Source organism: Dendrobates tinctorius, unplaced genomic scaffold (assembly GCF_039654945.1).
Source record: "Dendrobates tinctorius isolate UK_male_01 unplaced genomic scaffold, ASM3965494v1 ptg000003l, whole genome shotgun sequence".
NCBI classification, from domain to species: domain Eukaryota; kingdom Metazoa; phylum Chordata; class Amphibia; order Anura; family Dendrobatidae; genus Dendrobates; species Dendrobates tinctorius.
In genome coordinates, this window is record NW_027361671.1 from 103,313,862 (window position 1) to 103,331,592 (window position 17,731).

Sequence of the window (17,731 nt, forward strand, 5' to 3'; positions counted from 1 at the left end):
CTGTGGGCACGGCGGGATCATCAGCGGTGATGTAGCGGGAGCAGCAGCGGTGTCGTGGAGAAGGTGCCGTAAAGGAGTGACGATGTAGAGGGAGAGAGAGATTTATCCATCCATCCAGCAGCCAGATAGAAATGCGGGTTAATTTAGTAAATAGCGGATGCGGAGAACAAAATAACGTTACATGCTCCGTCCGGGCCGCTGAGCGGACGCCAAAATCTTGGCAGATCCATACAAAAGCGGATCGAACGGACGACCATCTGTCAAGATCCGCCGATAATGCAAGTCTATGAGGAAAAAAACGGATCCGTCAAGTAAAATGGCGGATCCGTTTTTTTTTTTCAAATTGGCGGATCTTGACTGAGGGTCACAAACGTAAGTGTCAAACAGGCCTAAAGGGATTGTTCACTACTAGGACAACCCCTTCTCACTCCCCACGCTTGGTCCCGATAAAATAAAAAAGGTTATACTCACCTCCCGTGCCTTTCATGTTCAGTTTGTCTGAAGGCGGAGACGGTGATGTCAGTGCTGATTGGGCGCTGGGCTCACGTATCACAACAACCGCACTGGAGCCCCGGGGAAAGCGAGTGGTGACACAGCGGGAGTGGTGACAGCGTGAGAGGTGAATTTAAGTTTTTATATTTTATTGGGGCCAAGCGTGGGGTATGACAAAGAGTTGTAGTGGACAACTTCTTTAAGGGCTCACACTGGTGAGTTGCCAGCGTATAAGTCACACAACTGATATCTGAAGTTTCATCAGATAGCACTCGCTTCAATGTTATACCATGGAGCATTCCCGACTAGCGTTTAGTTTCTCATGTCGGAGTCCGCATAAGAAAAAAAAGAATTGCTGCATGCAGAAATTGGCACGCATCCATACAAGTCTATGGGTGCGAGCAAAACATCGGGCAGCACTTGGATGCCATCTGAGTGCAGTCCAATATATGCTGACTCACAGACTGGATGAGATGGAGAAATGAAGTTGTCCATCTTCTCCGCACCTGTAATGTGATTCTCACATGCGAGAGAATTGGATCACAGTAAAATGACACTCGGATCACACTCGCAGCAGAGTTTCAGCCGAGGGTCATTTACATTTAGCCTCCTATGCTCTCGGGAGAGACAATCATCAGATGCTACTCGCCAGTGTGCGCAAACCCTTAATAAATTTGTGTGTGTATAAAAAATAAATCACAGAATCATGTCACAGGACATTTTTGATCCAAGTCAAAATTACCGGTCTATGATAAATTTCGGACAGCACATGGGGCCATCAGCAGGCTGTCTGTGATTAACACTGTACCATATAAAGCTTTAGGCTGGGGTAACACTTGCAAGTGCAATGTGATAAACTTGCGCGAGTCTTGCGCATCAATACCCGGCACAGCCGCCGGCGGTTCGGACTGGAGGGTTCAGCTGCATAGAAAGACATAGGCGCACACTCTGGTCCTGAGTGCCGGCGGCAGTGTCAGGCATTGATGCAAGTTTCTTGCAAGTGTGACCCCGGCCTTACAATTTATCTCACACTAATGTTAAAAAGTGACACTGACCAAACACTGATCAAAATCAGACTCTTCTCTGTGTAAGAGAAAAATCATGGAGGTCTGAATGAGGTCTTATTCATGCATATCAGAGAACAGGATGTAAGGAACGGCGCACCCAACGATGCCAGCTTCCCTAGTTTCGCAGATTAGTGCTAGAGGTGGGACCCTCGTCTAACGTACGTGTGGTGTACCCTGGGATATGCCAGAAATTTCTCACAGACCATTTTCAGACCGCTCGGCACCATGTGAGACAAAGCCAACTACAGCTATCCAGGCTCCCAAACTGTTGTCAGACGCCATCTTGGGCAGTCGCTGCCATAATTAGTCTTCTTTGATAGGTGACATCCTGATTTCTAGCAGCACAGGGGATCTTACTGTCAGACATTATTTCATCCTGAGTAGCCGGATCTGGGGTACGGCCGGCTGACTGGTTATAGAGCCCTAGATGGAGGCGCGATGCTCTCGCATCGGGAGGGCACAGTGCTCTGTACGCAGGATTTCCATTACAGAGAGATATTCTCACCTTCCGACAGCCCCCGATCTGCTCTCCACACTCCCGGCATCTTCCGGTCCCAGTAATGCTTAGCGAGAAGGACCAGAGATGACGTCACTCTCGCGACAGCGCGACGTCATCAGCGGTCTTTCGCGCAAAGCATTACTGGGACCGGAAGAAGCCGGGCGCGTGGTAAGAGGAGGGAAAGAGTCCAGGGGCCGTCGGAAGGTGAGTATATCACTATTTTTTATTTTAATTCTATTTTTTTTTTACAGGTTTATAGTACCCAGGGCCTGGAGGAGTCTCCTCTCCTCCGGACCCTGGGTACCATCCGCACATTGAGCGCTGCGCCGGTCATCTCCCGGCTGCATCGCCGCTGACCTCAGTGTGGCAGATGACCCGCGTCCACCGCCGCAGATCTCCCGACGGTAGCGGTGGCGTGCATCGTTCAAATGCCGCACCAATTCACAGCTGGACTGTGCCTGTCGCTGATCGGTCGCGGCCAGCCGGGCGCGACCAATAAGCGACGGGGGATTTCCGTTACAGACAGAATTAGACGATTATATAGATTAGAAAAACAGCGCCACTTCTGTCCACAGTTTGTGGGGGGTATTGCAGCCTAGCCCTAGAATAAGGCTACAGTTCCCTCACATTTGATCTAGGCGGTGTGATGTGAAAGAAGCCATCAGCCCAAACCGCACGCACTGTGGACACAGAGACATTGGATATTATTGAGCCAATGGCCTAATTGTGCTCAGCTCAGGCAGGGTGAGATGGCGGCAGGGACTACTAGCCTTACACCTTGCTACCTTTCAAGTGTCCTCCTGGAATGACACACTTCATGTTTACTGGCAATCACTGAGGTGGCCCAATCACTACAGTGACTCCTGCCCCGGTCTAATAGCTTCCTTCCTCGCCCTGTATAACCCTCTTATCCAAAAAGGCGGGAACATGTCACATGACATAAACAGTGAGGGGCTTCGGCATTCTCTTAGCTTTGGTACTTCCCGTGTGCCGTAGATACCTGGTCACATGCTCCCTCCTAGGCTGTTGACGCCATCTTGTGATTGGCATTGGTTGTTGCTCTCCCATTGGCCGAGGCGCTTTCTTGCTACTTCCATTCTGGCTGTCGGCCCCGGTCCGCAGGATGGTAAGCTCCTTGTTACCGGCGAGGCAGGACCGGGTGTCTTGCGTTGTACACGTACTACTTCCTTGGCGGCTTCTCGCCTGCGGGGTACAGGGCGGAGCTGTGCAATGAGCCTCGTACTGTGGGCGCAGGTCGGCTCGGGGCCTGTGGCGCTCAGTGACTGCAGATGGGTGTTGGTGCTGTCATATGATCTCGGGCAGATGCCTGCGGTGCCGCAGTTGTCTGTACACACACCTTATAGATGATAGACCAGACTGTGCGACATTTATCATGTAGACATAATGGGCATCATCAGCCCGCAGGAAGGCAACAGATAACATATGCCACTTGGGGGTCGTTGCAGGGCCCTCGGCCGGGACTGCAGGTCATGTGACCACTGATCGCACCCAGCTGTCAGTGATCGTCAACTCTTGCAATCTGGTTTAAACTGGAACCGTTTTGGGATCGGCACACCACCACACATCTAGCTCCCGGAAATCTATGAAAATTCATGGGGTTTTCATGTTAACCCTTGTCCCTAAATTCTGATCTATATTTTTTTTTTTTTTTTTTAAAGAAAAAAACAAACTTTTCTTTACTCCCCCTCCACAGGTCCAGTGCTGATTGTCCAGCGCTACCCTCAGTATCTGTTATTGTCTGCAGCACTGATGACACGACGACCGCGCTGCAGACAATCACTGAGCTCATCAGCTCTGCCTGAGTTGACGGCACAGTCACTGAGCTCATTGGCCGCAACGCCATCAATGTGACGTCAGTGCAGCAGACATCGGGAGCAGTGATGGAGACTCCGTGCTGGACCTGGGGACGGTGAGAAAAGGGCCTTTTTTTTTTTTTTTTTTAAACAAGCTGCTGTTGGCGAACAGGTTTTCTGAACCCAGAAAACCCCTTTAAGGGCGGTTTCAAAAAAATTCAGTATTTACCCTACGTGGGAAGATGGATTAAGGCCTATTATTCCCTTTCCGACATCGGGCGTAATAATACGACGATGTGGACTCCGGTGGTGAGCCCACATCTTTCCTGGCACGTCAGCTGTTTTGAACAGCTGACATGTGCCCGGAACAGTCGCAGGTGGAATCACGATCCACCTGCGGCTATTAACCCGTTAAATGCCACTGTCAAACTCTGACAGCGGCATTTAACATGCGCTTCCGGCAATCGCGCTGGAAATCCGCCCATCGGTGACCCTCATCATGTGAACGCGGGTCACCGATGGGTTGGCATGACAACCAGAGGTCTCCTGGAGACCTCTAATGGTTGTCACTGCCGGGGATTGCTATAAGCGCTCATAACAAGTCAAGCAATTCTGCTACATCCAGGCGATCTGATTATCGCCTGTATGTAGCAGAGCTGATCGGGTTATGGCAGCTTCTAGTTTCCCATGGAGACTATGCCAAAAGTTAAAAAAAAAGTTTTTAAAAATGTTAAGAAATATATAAAAGTTCAAATCACCCCCCTTTCGCCCCATTCAAAATAAAACAATAAAAAAAATCAAACATACACATATTTGGTATCACCGAGTTCAGAATCGCCCAATCTATCAATAGAAAAAAGAATTAACCTGATCGCTAAACGGCATAACCAGAAATAAAAGTAAAAATGCCAGAATTACGTTATTTTGGTCACTGCAACATTGCATTAAAATGCAATAACGGGCGATCAAAAGATCGTATCTGCACCAAAATGGTATCAATAAAAACGTAAGCTCATGACGCAAAAAATAAGCCTTCACTCAACCCAAGATTACGAAAAGTGGAGACGCTATGGATATTGGAAATTGGCACAAATTTTTTTTTTTTAACAAACTTTGGATTTTTTTTGTCACCACATAAATAAAAAAGAACCTACACATGTTTGGTGTCTATGAACTCGTAATGACCTGGAGAATCAAAATGGCAGGTCAGTTTTAGCATTTAGTGACCCTAGTAAAAAGGCAAAACAAAAAACAATTGTGGAATTTCACTTTTTTTGCAATTTCACCACACTTGGAATTTTTTTCCCGTTTTCCAGTACAGAGTTCCCCAACTCCAGTCCTCAGGGCCCACCAACAGATATGTTTTCAGGATTTCCATGGTATTACACTGGTGAAGCAATTATCACCTGAGCAATACTAAGGAAATCCTGAAAACATGATCTGTTGGTGGGCCCTGAGGACTGGAGTTGGGGAACCCTGTTCCAGTACACTATACGTTAAAACAAATGGTGTCATTCAAAAGTGCAACTCGTCCCGAAAAAAAGCCCTCATGTGGCCATATTGACCGAAACATAAAAAAGTTATGGCACTGGGAAGAAGGGGAGCAAAAAGATGCAAAATCGAAAATACCTTCGGTCACAAATGGGTTAAAATAGAAAATTTTAGTTCTGGAAGGAAGGACCCAACCAGGATGCTGTTTCTTTAATTAAAAGGCAACTGAGGATATTCATTATTTTTTTTTTTTACATTTCTGTTAGTCAATCGCCCTTATGTAAAACATTGCTTCTTCTTCATTTATTTTTTTATTTATAAATATTTTCTTTCCTAACATCCCAAGTCGATTATTATTATTTTTGCATTCATTTTCCTAATTTGTCACCCATTTCTTTTGCTTTCTTTTATTTAACATCGCTCATGTTTCACCCTTTCATACTCCCTTGTCTGCAATCAACTCCTCCATAAGCCCGGGCACAGAGTAAGTTTCCTCTAATCGCGCACTAACACTGGTGAGGTCGCAATGATTTGGGTTTCCGTGTCTCTACCTTTCTCTACAGTTTGATGGTCTAACATTACTCATCGCACCGTTATACTGGACCTTTCCCTCAGCCCGATCTTTTTATTGTGAAAACTTCACCACTTAGAATTAATTTTCAATCTCAACTTACACTTCAGAGGTTGGGGGAGAGGGTGTCGTTCACACTCCTGGGGGATTTTTGCCTGTTTTTTTTTTTTTTTTTTTTTTTTTTTGAACTTCTGAACCCTAAAAAAGCCTCTCTTCCACTCTAAGCCAAAATGGAGAGCTGCTAAGCAAGTAAACCCCCTCTCTGGCGCTGCCAGTGTATCCGTTAAAACAATTTATTCCAATGGGCCAGTCGGTTATACTGAGTGCGGTGATCGGCTGTCAGTCCCATAGACGTTCACAAAAGGGCGATATGGATGAGCAATAAGCTCTAATTATAGGACAACCCCTTTAAGCTTATATATATATATATATATATATATATATATATATAGATAGATAGATAACTGCTTTAAGAAAACTGCCCCCGATGCCAGTTACCACAGGGAATGCTCTTCACACGATGCCAGTTACCACAGGGAATGCTCTTCACACGATGCCAGTTACCACAGGGAATGCTCTTCACACGATGCCAGTTACCACAGGGAATGCTCTTCACACGATGCCAGTTACCACAGGGAATGCTCTTCACACGATGCCAGTTACCACAGGGAATGCTCTTCACACGATGCCAGGTACCACAGGGAATGCTCTTCACACGATGCCAGTTACCACAGGGAATGCTCTTCACACGATGCCAGGTACCACAGGGAATGCTCTTCACACGATGCCAGGTACCACAGGGAATGCTCTTCACACGATGCCAGGTACCACAGGGAATGCTCTTCACACGATGCCAGGTACCACAGGGAATGCTCTTCACACGATGCCAGGTACCACAGGGAATGCGCTTCACACGATGCCAGGTACCACAGGGAATGCTCTTCACACCATGCCAGGTACCACAGGGAATGCTCTTCACACCATGCCAGGTACCACAGGGAATGCTCTTCACACCATGCCAGGTACCACAGGGAATGCTCTTCACACGATGCCAGGTACCACAGGGAATGCTCTTCACACGATGCCAGGTACCACAGGGAATGCTCTTCACACGATGCCAGTTACCACAGGGAATGCTCTTCACACGATGCCAGGTACCACAGGGAATGCTCTTCACACGATGCCAGTTACCACAGGGAATGCTCTTCACACGATGCCAGTTACCACAGGGAATGCTCTTCACACGATGCCAGTGTACCAGTCAATGGGGTCTCCCAGTGTTTTGTTTTCCCCGTTTTCATATTAATATTAGTGGTACAACAGGTCCTTGTACATCTTTTCCTGTCATCAGTCAGTTTTAGTAAATCCCAATATCTGTCACTGATGTGAACACATTTCTCCTGTCTTGTTTGCCTTGGGACTGGGTTGCTGTGTCCTGTGCTTGTTGTATGAAGCCATTGTGTGTGAACCTAGATGGATGCAGTAAAGGGGATGTACTGTATTGTGATATTGCTTTCTGTAGTACGTGATCTTGCCTCCATATAGGTGCCAGGGATAACTGTCACCGAGAGCGCACACTGACTGCAGTGTTGATGGGATGGTGATGCCTATGTAAGGCCACGTTCACACAGTCAGTATTCGGGCATTATTTGTAGTGGCTGATAAATACAGAAGTGGTGACGTGTTTCTATTATACTTATCCTCTGACTGTTCCACTGCTGATTTTGGCTTAGAAATACTGAGGTAAAATACTGAACGTGTGAACGTGGCCTAAGTTTGCATTACTGCGCCTCATCTTTAGGTTATGTTCCAAAATCCACATAAAAACACTTCAAATACACTTGAACACGCTTCCTGATACCCACATTACTGTTCATATAGCAACATAGAACAAAACATACACATTAAAAATGGTACATGATTAGACGCGTGGTACGTCCTTTTAAAGCATGGTATCAATTATACAGATTTTTCAGGATACGATTATCATCCTTAATTCAAATATATTAACCTCTAGAAATTATTTATCCACATTAATAGAAGGAAAAACCATATGCATTTTATAAATATCTCTAGTTATTTACATAGTTTTATTAAAAATTATTTTAAAAAATGCATCATAGTCTTATATTCTTTATTGTTATACTGCCACCTAGTGGTGCAAAAAATACATTATCCTTCTAAATTCATAAATATCCAACTTCATTTATTTATTATCCTCATATATGAATTGTAAAGAGCACCGGGCACTACTCAATTGCATAAAAATAAAAAATCAATGAAGTGCATAATGCAAAAATAGTTTATAGAAATGTGCATGCATAGTGCAGAAACGCTTATTATAAATAGCGCCAGGCAGTCTTCACAACACAAACATACATGAGCCTCAGAACAACATACCACAGGTTAAATGCTGAAGGACCACATGTAGGAATCCCCTTAACGTGCGTTTCGCGTTATTGCTTCTTCCGAAACGCGCATTAAGGGGATTCCTACATGTGGTCCTTCAGCATTTAACCTGTGGTATGTTGTTCTGAGGCTCATGTATGTTTGTGTTGTGAAGAATGCCTGGCGCTATTTATAATAAGCGTTTCTGCACTATGCATGCACATTTCTATAGACTATTTTTGCATTATGCACTTTATTGATTTTTTATTTTTATGCAATTGAGTAGTGCTCGGTGCTCTTTACAATTCATATATGGGGATTATAAATAAATGAAGTTGGATATTTATGAATTTATAGAAGGGTAATGTATTTTTTGCACCACTAGGTGGCAGTATAACAATAAAGAATATACTGTATATACTCGTGTATAAGGACGACTTTATGAGACGATAATTGTGTCCTGAAGAAAATCTGTATAAATTGATACCACGCTTTAAAAGGACGTACCACGCGTCTAATCATGTACCATTTTTAATATGTATGTTTTGTTATATGTCATATCAAATAAAGAATTGTGTTTTTTTTAATAGTTTCCGAAGTATTTTTTTTTTTTTTTTTTTTTTTTTTGTAGGATAGTTTTAAATATTGGTTGGGAAACTTCATATTTTTGTCCAAATTATCGGATATCTGTTCATATAGCAAGCTGTTTTTTTTTTTTTTGTTTTTTTTTGTACCAATAAGATTTGTAAAACTACACTGAGGAAGAAAATGAAATGACTTGACACTTCAATAACCACCAAACCGTCTGCAAAAACACACAATGGGGAAAAAGAACGCTTAGTACTTCACACACAGCGTTTATGGAGCAAAAGCCTGCTCTCTTGGCAGTTAAAAAGATGCGGTTTGCTGCTTTTTTTTTTTTTTGCGGATTACTTGTGATTTGTCTGCAGCACCTGATAAAGTTTTATTCACCAAAAATGCAGCCAAACTTGTTTACTGTGGTGTTATATTTACTTTTTGCCGCATTTTTGCACTCTTATTTATTTTTATGGGTGACAAAAATGCTGAACAAGTTGATGTGTTACAGATTTAAAAAAAAAAAAAAAAAAAAGATCGTGCTCAAATTCAGTCGGCAAAAAAAAAAAATGCATGAGATTTCTGAAATCTCATAGCTATTGCTGGCATTGTAAAATATGGTACATCTTTTCTGTAGGGGAAAAAAAAAACAGCAACAAAAACGCTGCTTGTGAACTTAGCATTAGAGTATGTGCACACTGAGTTTTTGGAGCAGAAACTCTCCAAATCCTCGTCAAAATTGCTCAAAAATTGGGAGTTTATTCTCGGTGTGCACATAGCCCTAGAACCGAAAATCTGGTCAGAGTTAGATTTCTCTTGGGATTTTTCGACTTTAAGAAAAAAAAAAAAGCCTTAGTATGAACATAAATATACAGTGAAAGTATTCTTGGTTGCAAATTTTGATCTACCTTGACATTGCAGAAACTTCAGAAACTAATGATCTGTTACGAAAGGCATTGCTTCTTCCACATGCTGGATTGTGTGATAATGAATTTTTTATATATATATATATATATATATATATTATATATATATATATATATATATATATATATAACGTGTGTGTGTATATAATATGTGTGTGTGTGCGTGTGTATATATATATATATATATATATATATATACACGTGTGTGTGTGTGTATATAATATATCCACATATATATATTATACACATATATATATTTATACACACACATACAGTATATATATATACATACACCACCTTAAAAATTAGGATTTCAGTTGCAGCCTTTTCTGCAATGGAAATCTGCCATATGTGAAGATACCCTTTGCATTACGGGCACTTATGTTTCTGAAAGCAATATCATATTTTTGCAGAGCCCCCTTCAATCCACCCCGCATTGATCTAGGTTTGCACACTGATGTTTACTATTGTTATTGTGATAGTCGCCTTGTGATTTATTTTCTAACTAAGGGAAACCTTTCACGTCCAGAACTGATATTAAACCTGTAAGTACAGGGGTTCTCTGCAGGTAAATAGCATTTAAATCCTGTTTAGCTGGTTTATTGGATTACAGTGGCTACAGGGAAAAAAGTTTTATTCTCCCTGTAGTCCCCCTTCGCCCTGCCAATACACACTAGCACACACGCCTGTAGAATACTCAGGTGTTACCTCCATTCTCGTGAACTCATGACCATGTGGCCAAACGCAGAGAACACAACTTTACCAGAATCCATGCAAGTGGTGACCATACCCACCAGGCATCTATTTCATCCACCTGTATGTTACATGATCCTATATCCGTTGCATGTCCTCTAGTTTATTATAGGGATCCCAGTTTTGTGTGCATACTACACTAACGTTGTGATTGCTGCTCGAAATGATGCTCTGATTTCTAGCTAACCTCTTGTTCTACCCCACAACTCTGTAGTTGGTCTTGGTGTTAGGAGATCTGCACATCCCACATCGCTGTAACAGCTTGCCAGCAAAATTCAAGAAACTGCTCGTCCCTGGTAAGATACAGCATATTCTATGCACCGGGAATCTCTGCACCAAGGAGAGCTATGACTACCTCAAGACACTGGCTGGGGACGTCCACATCGTCAGAGGAGACTTTGATGAGGTTCTCGTTTATTTTCTCTTGTTTGTTTCTTTGTGCATTACCATTTTGAATAATGTACGTGCAGTGCACGTCTACACACTCCAAACTTCTCTACTAATTACGGTGATGCCTTATTTATGCCTTACACACATACGGAACATTGGAACACCTTGGGTGTTTGATATGTGCTCCCAAAAAGATTCTAGAGGGGAAAAATTCTTGCCCATGCCGTTTTTCTGCTCTCGTACGAAACATTGGGCGAATTGGCTGCAAAGTCAAAGACGGAATCTAAAATCAAGCTTTTGCTTTCTCTGCATGTATCTACTGCACATAGTTATATCCATTTAATAAGCTGCAGTATGTTGCTTGGACTCGCCATAGTCTGACCTGAGACCACCACCATCTCTGTGTATAAATGGACCAACTGTGCTAATTTAGTGCTACATCCCTTTTGTGTGTGTTTTTGTTTTTCTTTTATTTTCTCTTGTTCTTTTCAGCAGTATAATCCCTGAATTCTAAAAAAAAAACAAAAAAACTGCAAGCTATCATGTTGACTGTGTAGGATCTTTTTTTTTTTTTTTTCCTGTAGGTTACATCACAGTATTGTAATTCCAAAGTGAAATTTATTGGCACTGCACATCCAATTTGCGACCAGGGAAAAAGTCCAAACAATCAACTAATTATAGGTGGCTGTCTACAATAATAGAAGAGTCTTAGGGTTCATGCAGAGGTCCGTGGGTCTCGGTCCGACCTTCATATATTTCTATGAAGCTGTCACGCTCAGGTCAGGAGACCCGCGGCCACTCCATGCATTAGGGGTCTGTGCTTGGACCAATTTGCACGGACATCTGCATGAGCCTTTAGAGATCACTTCTTTAAAAGGAGTTTGGTTGCATAACTCGCTGATTACAGGCATGTAAACATTTGAAGCTCGCAAATAAGACAGGGAATACAAATGAACAGCACATGGCCTACGGCCTGTTCACATTCTGCATGAGGCTTCTTCAAGGCCTGATGAGCAGATGCCAGGGCACCCCATGATGCTTGCACAGGATCTGATGGGTAGAAACTAGAGCAGAAGCATCACGGGTGAACTGAAAATGCTGTAGGCCATGTGCTGTTTCTTTGTATTCACGGTCTAATTTACATGCTTCAATTAGAAGATTTATACACCTTCAGTCAGTGAGTGCCGCAGTTGAAATCATTTTAAGAAGTTACATTACATGTATGAGACCAAAGGGTGTTTAGCCTGCCAGAAATGCGTTGTATTTTAATTTCCCACCTTTCCCTTATGTGTTTTTTTTTTTTGTTTGTTTGTTTTTTAAATGGATCACTATTAAAGGATAACTGATATTTTAATATTACCAGATGAAAGTGTCAATGTATTATTAATTTTAATGTTTAATTATGATTATTGTAGTTTAGACCCATTCAGTTCTATGAAGCTGAGCAGCAATACCAGAAACGACATGTGGACAAGTGTGGTGTTGTGCCTGAAACAAATCAGACCTGTATCTATAAGGCCCCCTTCACAAGTCCGTGTTTCTGGCATGTGTGGCGTCTGTTCTCACACTTACAGAAGACACGTAAACGTGCACACCCATTATAATCTTTGGGGCTGCACCCTTGTCCGTGTCTTCTCACCGACTGTATGTCCATGTGACCCACACATAGACATGTCTGGTTTTTTTTACCCCACCAGCACAGATGAAGATGCGTAGTGTATCATCCGTGTTCCACGCACTGGAATAGGAACTACAGATATTTTGGTGTTAAAGATGTGTAAAGGAATAGATTATAGATATCCGTGAGATATATAATTAGTGCCTTGCGTATGTAGTTTACTGTACATGTATTAACCTAATGAAGAAAAATGATGTGGGATCCCCCCTATTTTTGGTAACCAGCAAAGGTAAAGCTGACAGCTGTGAGCTGATATTATTAGTTCGAGAAGATCCTTGGTTACTGGGCCTTTTCCAGCCTAAAAATACCAGCCAGCAGCCGCCCCAGAAGTGGAGACTTCACATTAGATCCGCAAATTCTGGCGCTACTTTTCGCTCTTCCTGTAAGTCCTGTTGCATTAGCAATCTGGGAGATGGGGCTTAAGAATGATGTCGTCTAACACAGCTGGTTTCAAGCCCTGGTGTTGGTAATGAAGAGTTGGCTATCAGGCACTCTCATTACTAACCCAGAAATAAAAAAAAAAAACACCCACAGAGAATACTTTGTTAAAGTATACACTCCCCGACACTTTACCTGGTTCACTACTTGATTAAAAAAACAACCCTACACAGGTCTGCCATAGTCCAGCAAATAGAAACCTGAAAAGGACATACACAGAGAAATGAAAGACATTCCCTTGTTCCCCACTTAACAAAAAAAAAAAAAAAGTTTGTACGCAGGTCCGACATTGTCCAAGCGAAGGCCATCGAATCCTCCATACAAAGCCTGTGGATCCTCGATCTGAGGCTCTATAGTCTTTACAAACGGCCACTGCCTGGTCGCTCTGCGCAAGACCCAGTGGCTCTGAACAGCGGTGACGTCAGTAGTGATATCAGCCCCAAGCCCCACATCATGTATTTATATATTGGGTTAATACATGTGCAGTAAGCTACACACAAGGCACTAATTATATATTTCACGGCTATCTATCTATGTATTTGCACATCTTTATCACCTAAAAATCTTTCATTTTCTATTCCGGTATGTGGCACGTGGATAGTACAGACGGACGGCCAACAGAAAACGATACGGAAAGTAAAAACGGACAGTCTCACGCTTTCAATTTTTTTAAGCCTTCAAAATGGCGATACACTTTACAGAGTAGTTTAGTTTCAAATCAACGTTTACTTCTGTTAACAAAATTGTTTGGATGTGTCTGAAGATAACGGCGCTTAATGTTTTTCATGGCCAAGCATTCCCTTCCTCCTGCTGATTTGTGCTCTGATCCCAATCAGTTTTACAGTCTGATATTGCCGTCTCTTTTAACCCTAAAGGATCGGTTACTTTTGCTCATCCTTTAATGTGATGTCTTCTTCTTCTATAGAATTTAAACTATCCAGAACAAAAGGTTGTGACTGTTGGCCAGTTTAAGATCGGGTTAATCCACGGTCACCAAGTGATTCCCTGGGGTGATATGGCCAGCCTGGCTTTGTTGCAGAGGCAACTGGACGTAGATATTATGATTTCAGGACATACACAAAAATTTGAAGCATTTGAGCATGAAAACAAGTTTTATATTAATCCCGGGTCTGCTACAGGAGCCTACAATGCATTAGAGAAGTAAGTACAGTAATTTGTTTCATGGTAAATTAATATTTCAAATAATTCAGAATTTTAATGGAAAGGTGGGCACATGATCAAAGATGGGTGTTTAATAGTGTTGAGCATTCCAATACTGCAAATATCGGGTATCGGCCGATATTCGCTGTATCGGAATTCCGATACCGAGTACCGATATTTTTACACTATCGGATACCGGAATCGGAAGTTCGCATAATGCAATGAGCCAGTGTTGTGGCTGTGATTAGCTGCTGAAATGATGTCCTCATGATGCGCGGGCCTGCCGGGGGTCTCTGCGGGCCTGCCGGTGGTTGTGTTTGTGTGCAGGCATCGTCCGATGGGACTACAAGTCCCTTTGTGCTATGCCTGCTACAATGACAGTGATTGACACATTAGCCAATGATGGGACAGTAGTAGTCCCATCATCTGGCTGTGTTGAATGTAAAAAAAAAAACAAAACAGCAAAAAACATACATACTACATATATACAACATACATACTACATTCATACATCCATACTACATATATACTACATTCATACTACATACATACTACATATACTGCATTCATACAACATACTACATATATACTACATTCATACAACATACATACTACATTCATACAACATGCACATACTACATTTATACATACATACTACATACATACTACATTTATACATACTACATACATTCATACAATACATACATATAGACATACAGTACATATAACAGAGTACATACTCACCATCACTTGTCACTTTGATCCCCGAAGCCAGTGTCATCTCACTGTAAAAAATATTAAAATAACAAACAAGCAATATACTCCCTGATCCGCAGAAATCCACGAGTGTCCCATGACTATCTTCTGCAGTGCATCACTGAGAGGTTACTATAGTTCACTGGTCTCACTTTATGGCAAAAGCTGCATGGGAACTTTCTCACACAGCAATGCCAAAAGTGAGACTAGGGACTATTTTTTTACAGTGGCGGAGGGATACAGTGCGGAAGGATACCTACCTCCCGTCATTGTATTCCTGGGGCCCCTAGATAGTGTTGGCATGAGCTGATGCTGCTGTTCTCCACAGGAGATAGTCGTGGGACACTCGTGGATTTCTGCGGATCAGGGAGTATATCGGTTGTTTGTTATTTTAATATTTTTTAAAGATGACACTGGCTTCGGGGATCAAAGTGACAAGTGATGGTGAGTATGTACTCTGTTATATGTATGTATTGTATGAATGTATTGTATGTTGTATGTCTGTAGCATGTAGTATGTATGTAGTATGTATGTTGTATGTATGAATGTAGTATATATGTAGTATGTATGTGTTGGGTTTTTTTTTTTTTTTTACATTCAACACATTAGCTGGATGATGGGACTACTACTGTCACATAATTGGCTAATGTGTCAATCACTGTCATTGTAGCAGGCATAGCCCGATGGGACTTGTAGTCCCATCGGACAATGCCTGCACACACATACAACCCCCGGCAGGCCTGCACAGACCCCCGAGAGGCCCGTACAGACCCCGCACACACACACGCACAGTATCCGCCCACACTCTCTCTCCCCCCCCCCCCCGAACTGGATGTACAAGTAAAGAAAGGGTTTTTTTTTTTAATTCCGATATTTCTGTCCTATTAACTTGAATGGGGTTTCCAGTATCGTAATCGGCGATACCCGATACCTTTTGGGTATCGATCCGATCCGATACTTCACGATATCGGATGGTATCGCTCAACACTAGTGTTTAACAATCGCCAGAAGTTTTAAAATTTTAGCATAGCCTCTTAGTTGCGCCAAATTTATTCAACTTTTTCAAAGCTTTTTATGCGGGAATATTGTCTTAAAAGCTTTGATGAATCAGGTTTTATATCTTCAAATTTAGTTTACAGGGAACCTGTTACCTTCAGAAACGAAATTTACCTGCAGTGATGGGGGTAATCTGCTTTTAAATCCTGTTTAGCCAGCTTACTGGAGCAGCAGCTGCAGGGAGAAAATGAAGTTCTTTTGGGAGCAGTTGCAGTCACTGCTCACTACAGAGTCCTGTAATTTCTCCCCGGACCTTTGAGAGCTTGCTGTGCATCTTGTGTGTGGAGTGCAGACTGACAAAGTGCCGGGGAGTGATTTACTGTGCCTTCACTTCATTTTCTCCTTAGAGCTGCTGTTTCAGTACGCCGGCTAAACAGGATTTAAACAGTTTATACTTGCAGATTTCCCCCTTAAATATGAAGGTAAATTGCATTTCTGAACATAACAGGTTCCCTTCAAGGAGATCTGGACGTATATACGGCCCATTTCATTCAAGCTTTTCTGCCAGTATTCTGGCATAAAATGTTTTAAAAGCTGCATAATGTTGGCGCAACTCAAGTCTGTGCTACGATTTTGCACCTTTTTGGCTTTCTCGCACCATTTCCCCCTAGTTCTGACAAAGTGGGCAGGGAGAGAGGTGACCACTTCTCGTTAAATTGATAACGAGCGGCGATGTTCGATACACTTCTCATCTGTCTCTCCTACAGGCGTACACCAGCGCATCTCTTCATCTTTTCCGGCATGAATAATACCAGTCTTTGATTAATCGGGCCCACAATATTGTATACATATTTTTGCATGGCTCTGCTAGTAACTTGCCTCTGACAATGATGCACTGTTAACTACAGCTATGTATGTTATTTAGTTATATAAACTCTTACAATGATCGAAAAGAGCTTCTGATTGACAGCCATCCTCTATTTTAGAAAAAAAAAAATATTTTGGTCCTCATTTAAATTGTCTCCTGCCAATAAAATCTTAAAATCTAAGCATAGGTTTTACCTTGGGTTTACATGTGTCATTCTGTAGAAAATGCTATATTCTAAAAGCATGTAAGGGATAATTATTTATCATGAAATTTGTTTCTTTATTTTCAGCAACATCATTCCTTCTTTTGTTCTCATGGATATCCAAGCTTCAACCGTTGTCACGTATGTCTACCAGCTGATAGGAGATGATGTCAAAGTAGAAAGAATTGAGTACAAGAAGTCCTAAGACGAACCCTTTGAACTTTCCATTGCCTTGAACCTTCATATCCATGCATTATTTAATCAGTGAACATCTCTAGGCAGTTTCTGTAAGCTTTGTTACTCTGTTCAATGTAAAGTGATTGGTCACTTTCTGCTGCTTTAATGTTTGATGTAAACTCTCTAGTGATGATTTCTTAGTTTACATGTGTTATAAACAAGTGTGCCACATTGAATTAATACCCTGTATAAATAGCCTTGTACATATAACATAAAATGTTAACATTCACTGATGATACAAAAGTAACAATACAGATTTTCATTTCCTATATGATCTGACTTTCATGTCCTTTTTGTGTTGTGTTTTACCTTCATGACTGCCTTGTGAAACTTGGGCTACAAGTCTGCAGTCACTCTTATGTTCACTGCACACTGTGAGGATTCTCCGGCGCTGGAAGTGGACGGTCATGTGTTTTCTTTGCATACTT

The 17,731-nt window shown here is 42.2% G+C and overlaps 2 protein-coding genes across 3 annotated transcripts in view; one reads left to right on the forward strand and one right to left on the reverse strand.

The window, feature by feature from the left end:
- RAD9B (RAD9 checkpoint clamp component B) overlaps positions 1 to 3,054 on the reverse strand; it is a 96,360-nt gene extending 93,306 nt beyond the window's left edge. For both annotated transcript variants that reach the window (XM_073565505.1, XM_073565496.1), the window contains exon 1: positions 2,844 to 3,054. In XM_073565505.1, the coding sequence (XP_073421606.1) occupies positions 2,844 to 2,877 (34 nt within the window). In that variant the 5' untranslated portion in view covers positions 2,878 to 3,054. The remainder of the gene's footprint in view (positions 1 to 2,843) is intronic.
- Positions 3,046 to 17,574, forward strand: VPS29 (VPS29 retromer complex component). Its single transcript, XM_073565530.1, has 4 exons — positions 3,046 to 3,184; positions 10,792 to 10,983; positions 14,009 to 14,244; positions 17,154 to 17,574. The coding sequence occupies exons 1-4, from the start codon at positions 3,182 to 3,184 to the stop codon at positions 17,269 to 17,271; spliced, it is 549 nt and encodes a 182-aa protein (XP_073421631.1). The 5' UTR covers positions 3,046 to 3,181; the 3' UTR covers positions 17,272 to 17,574.
- Positions 17,575 to 17,731: the final 157 nt, after the last annotated feature.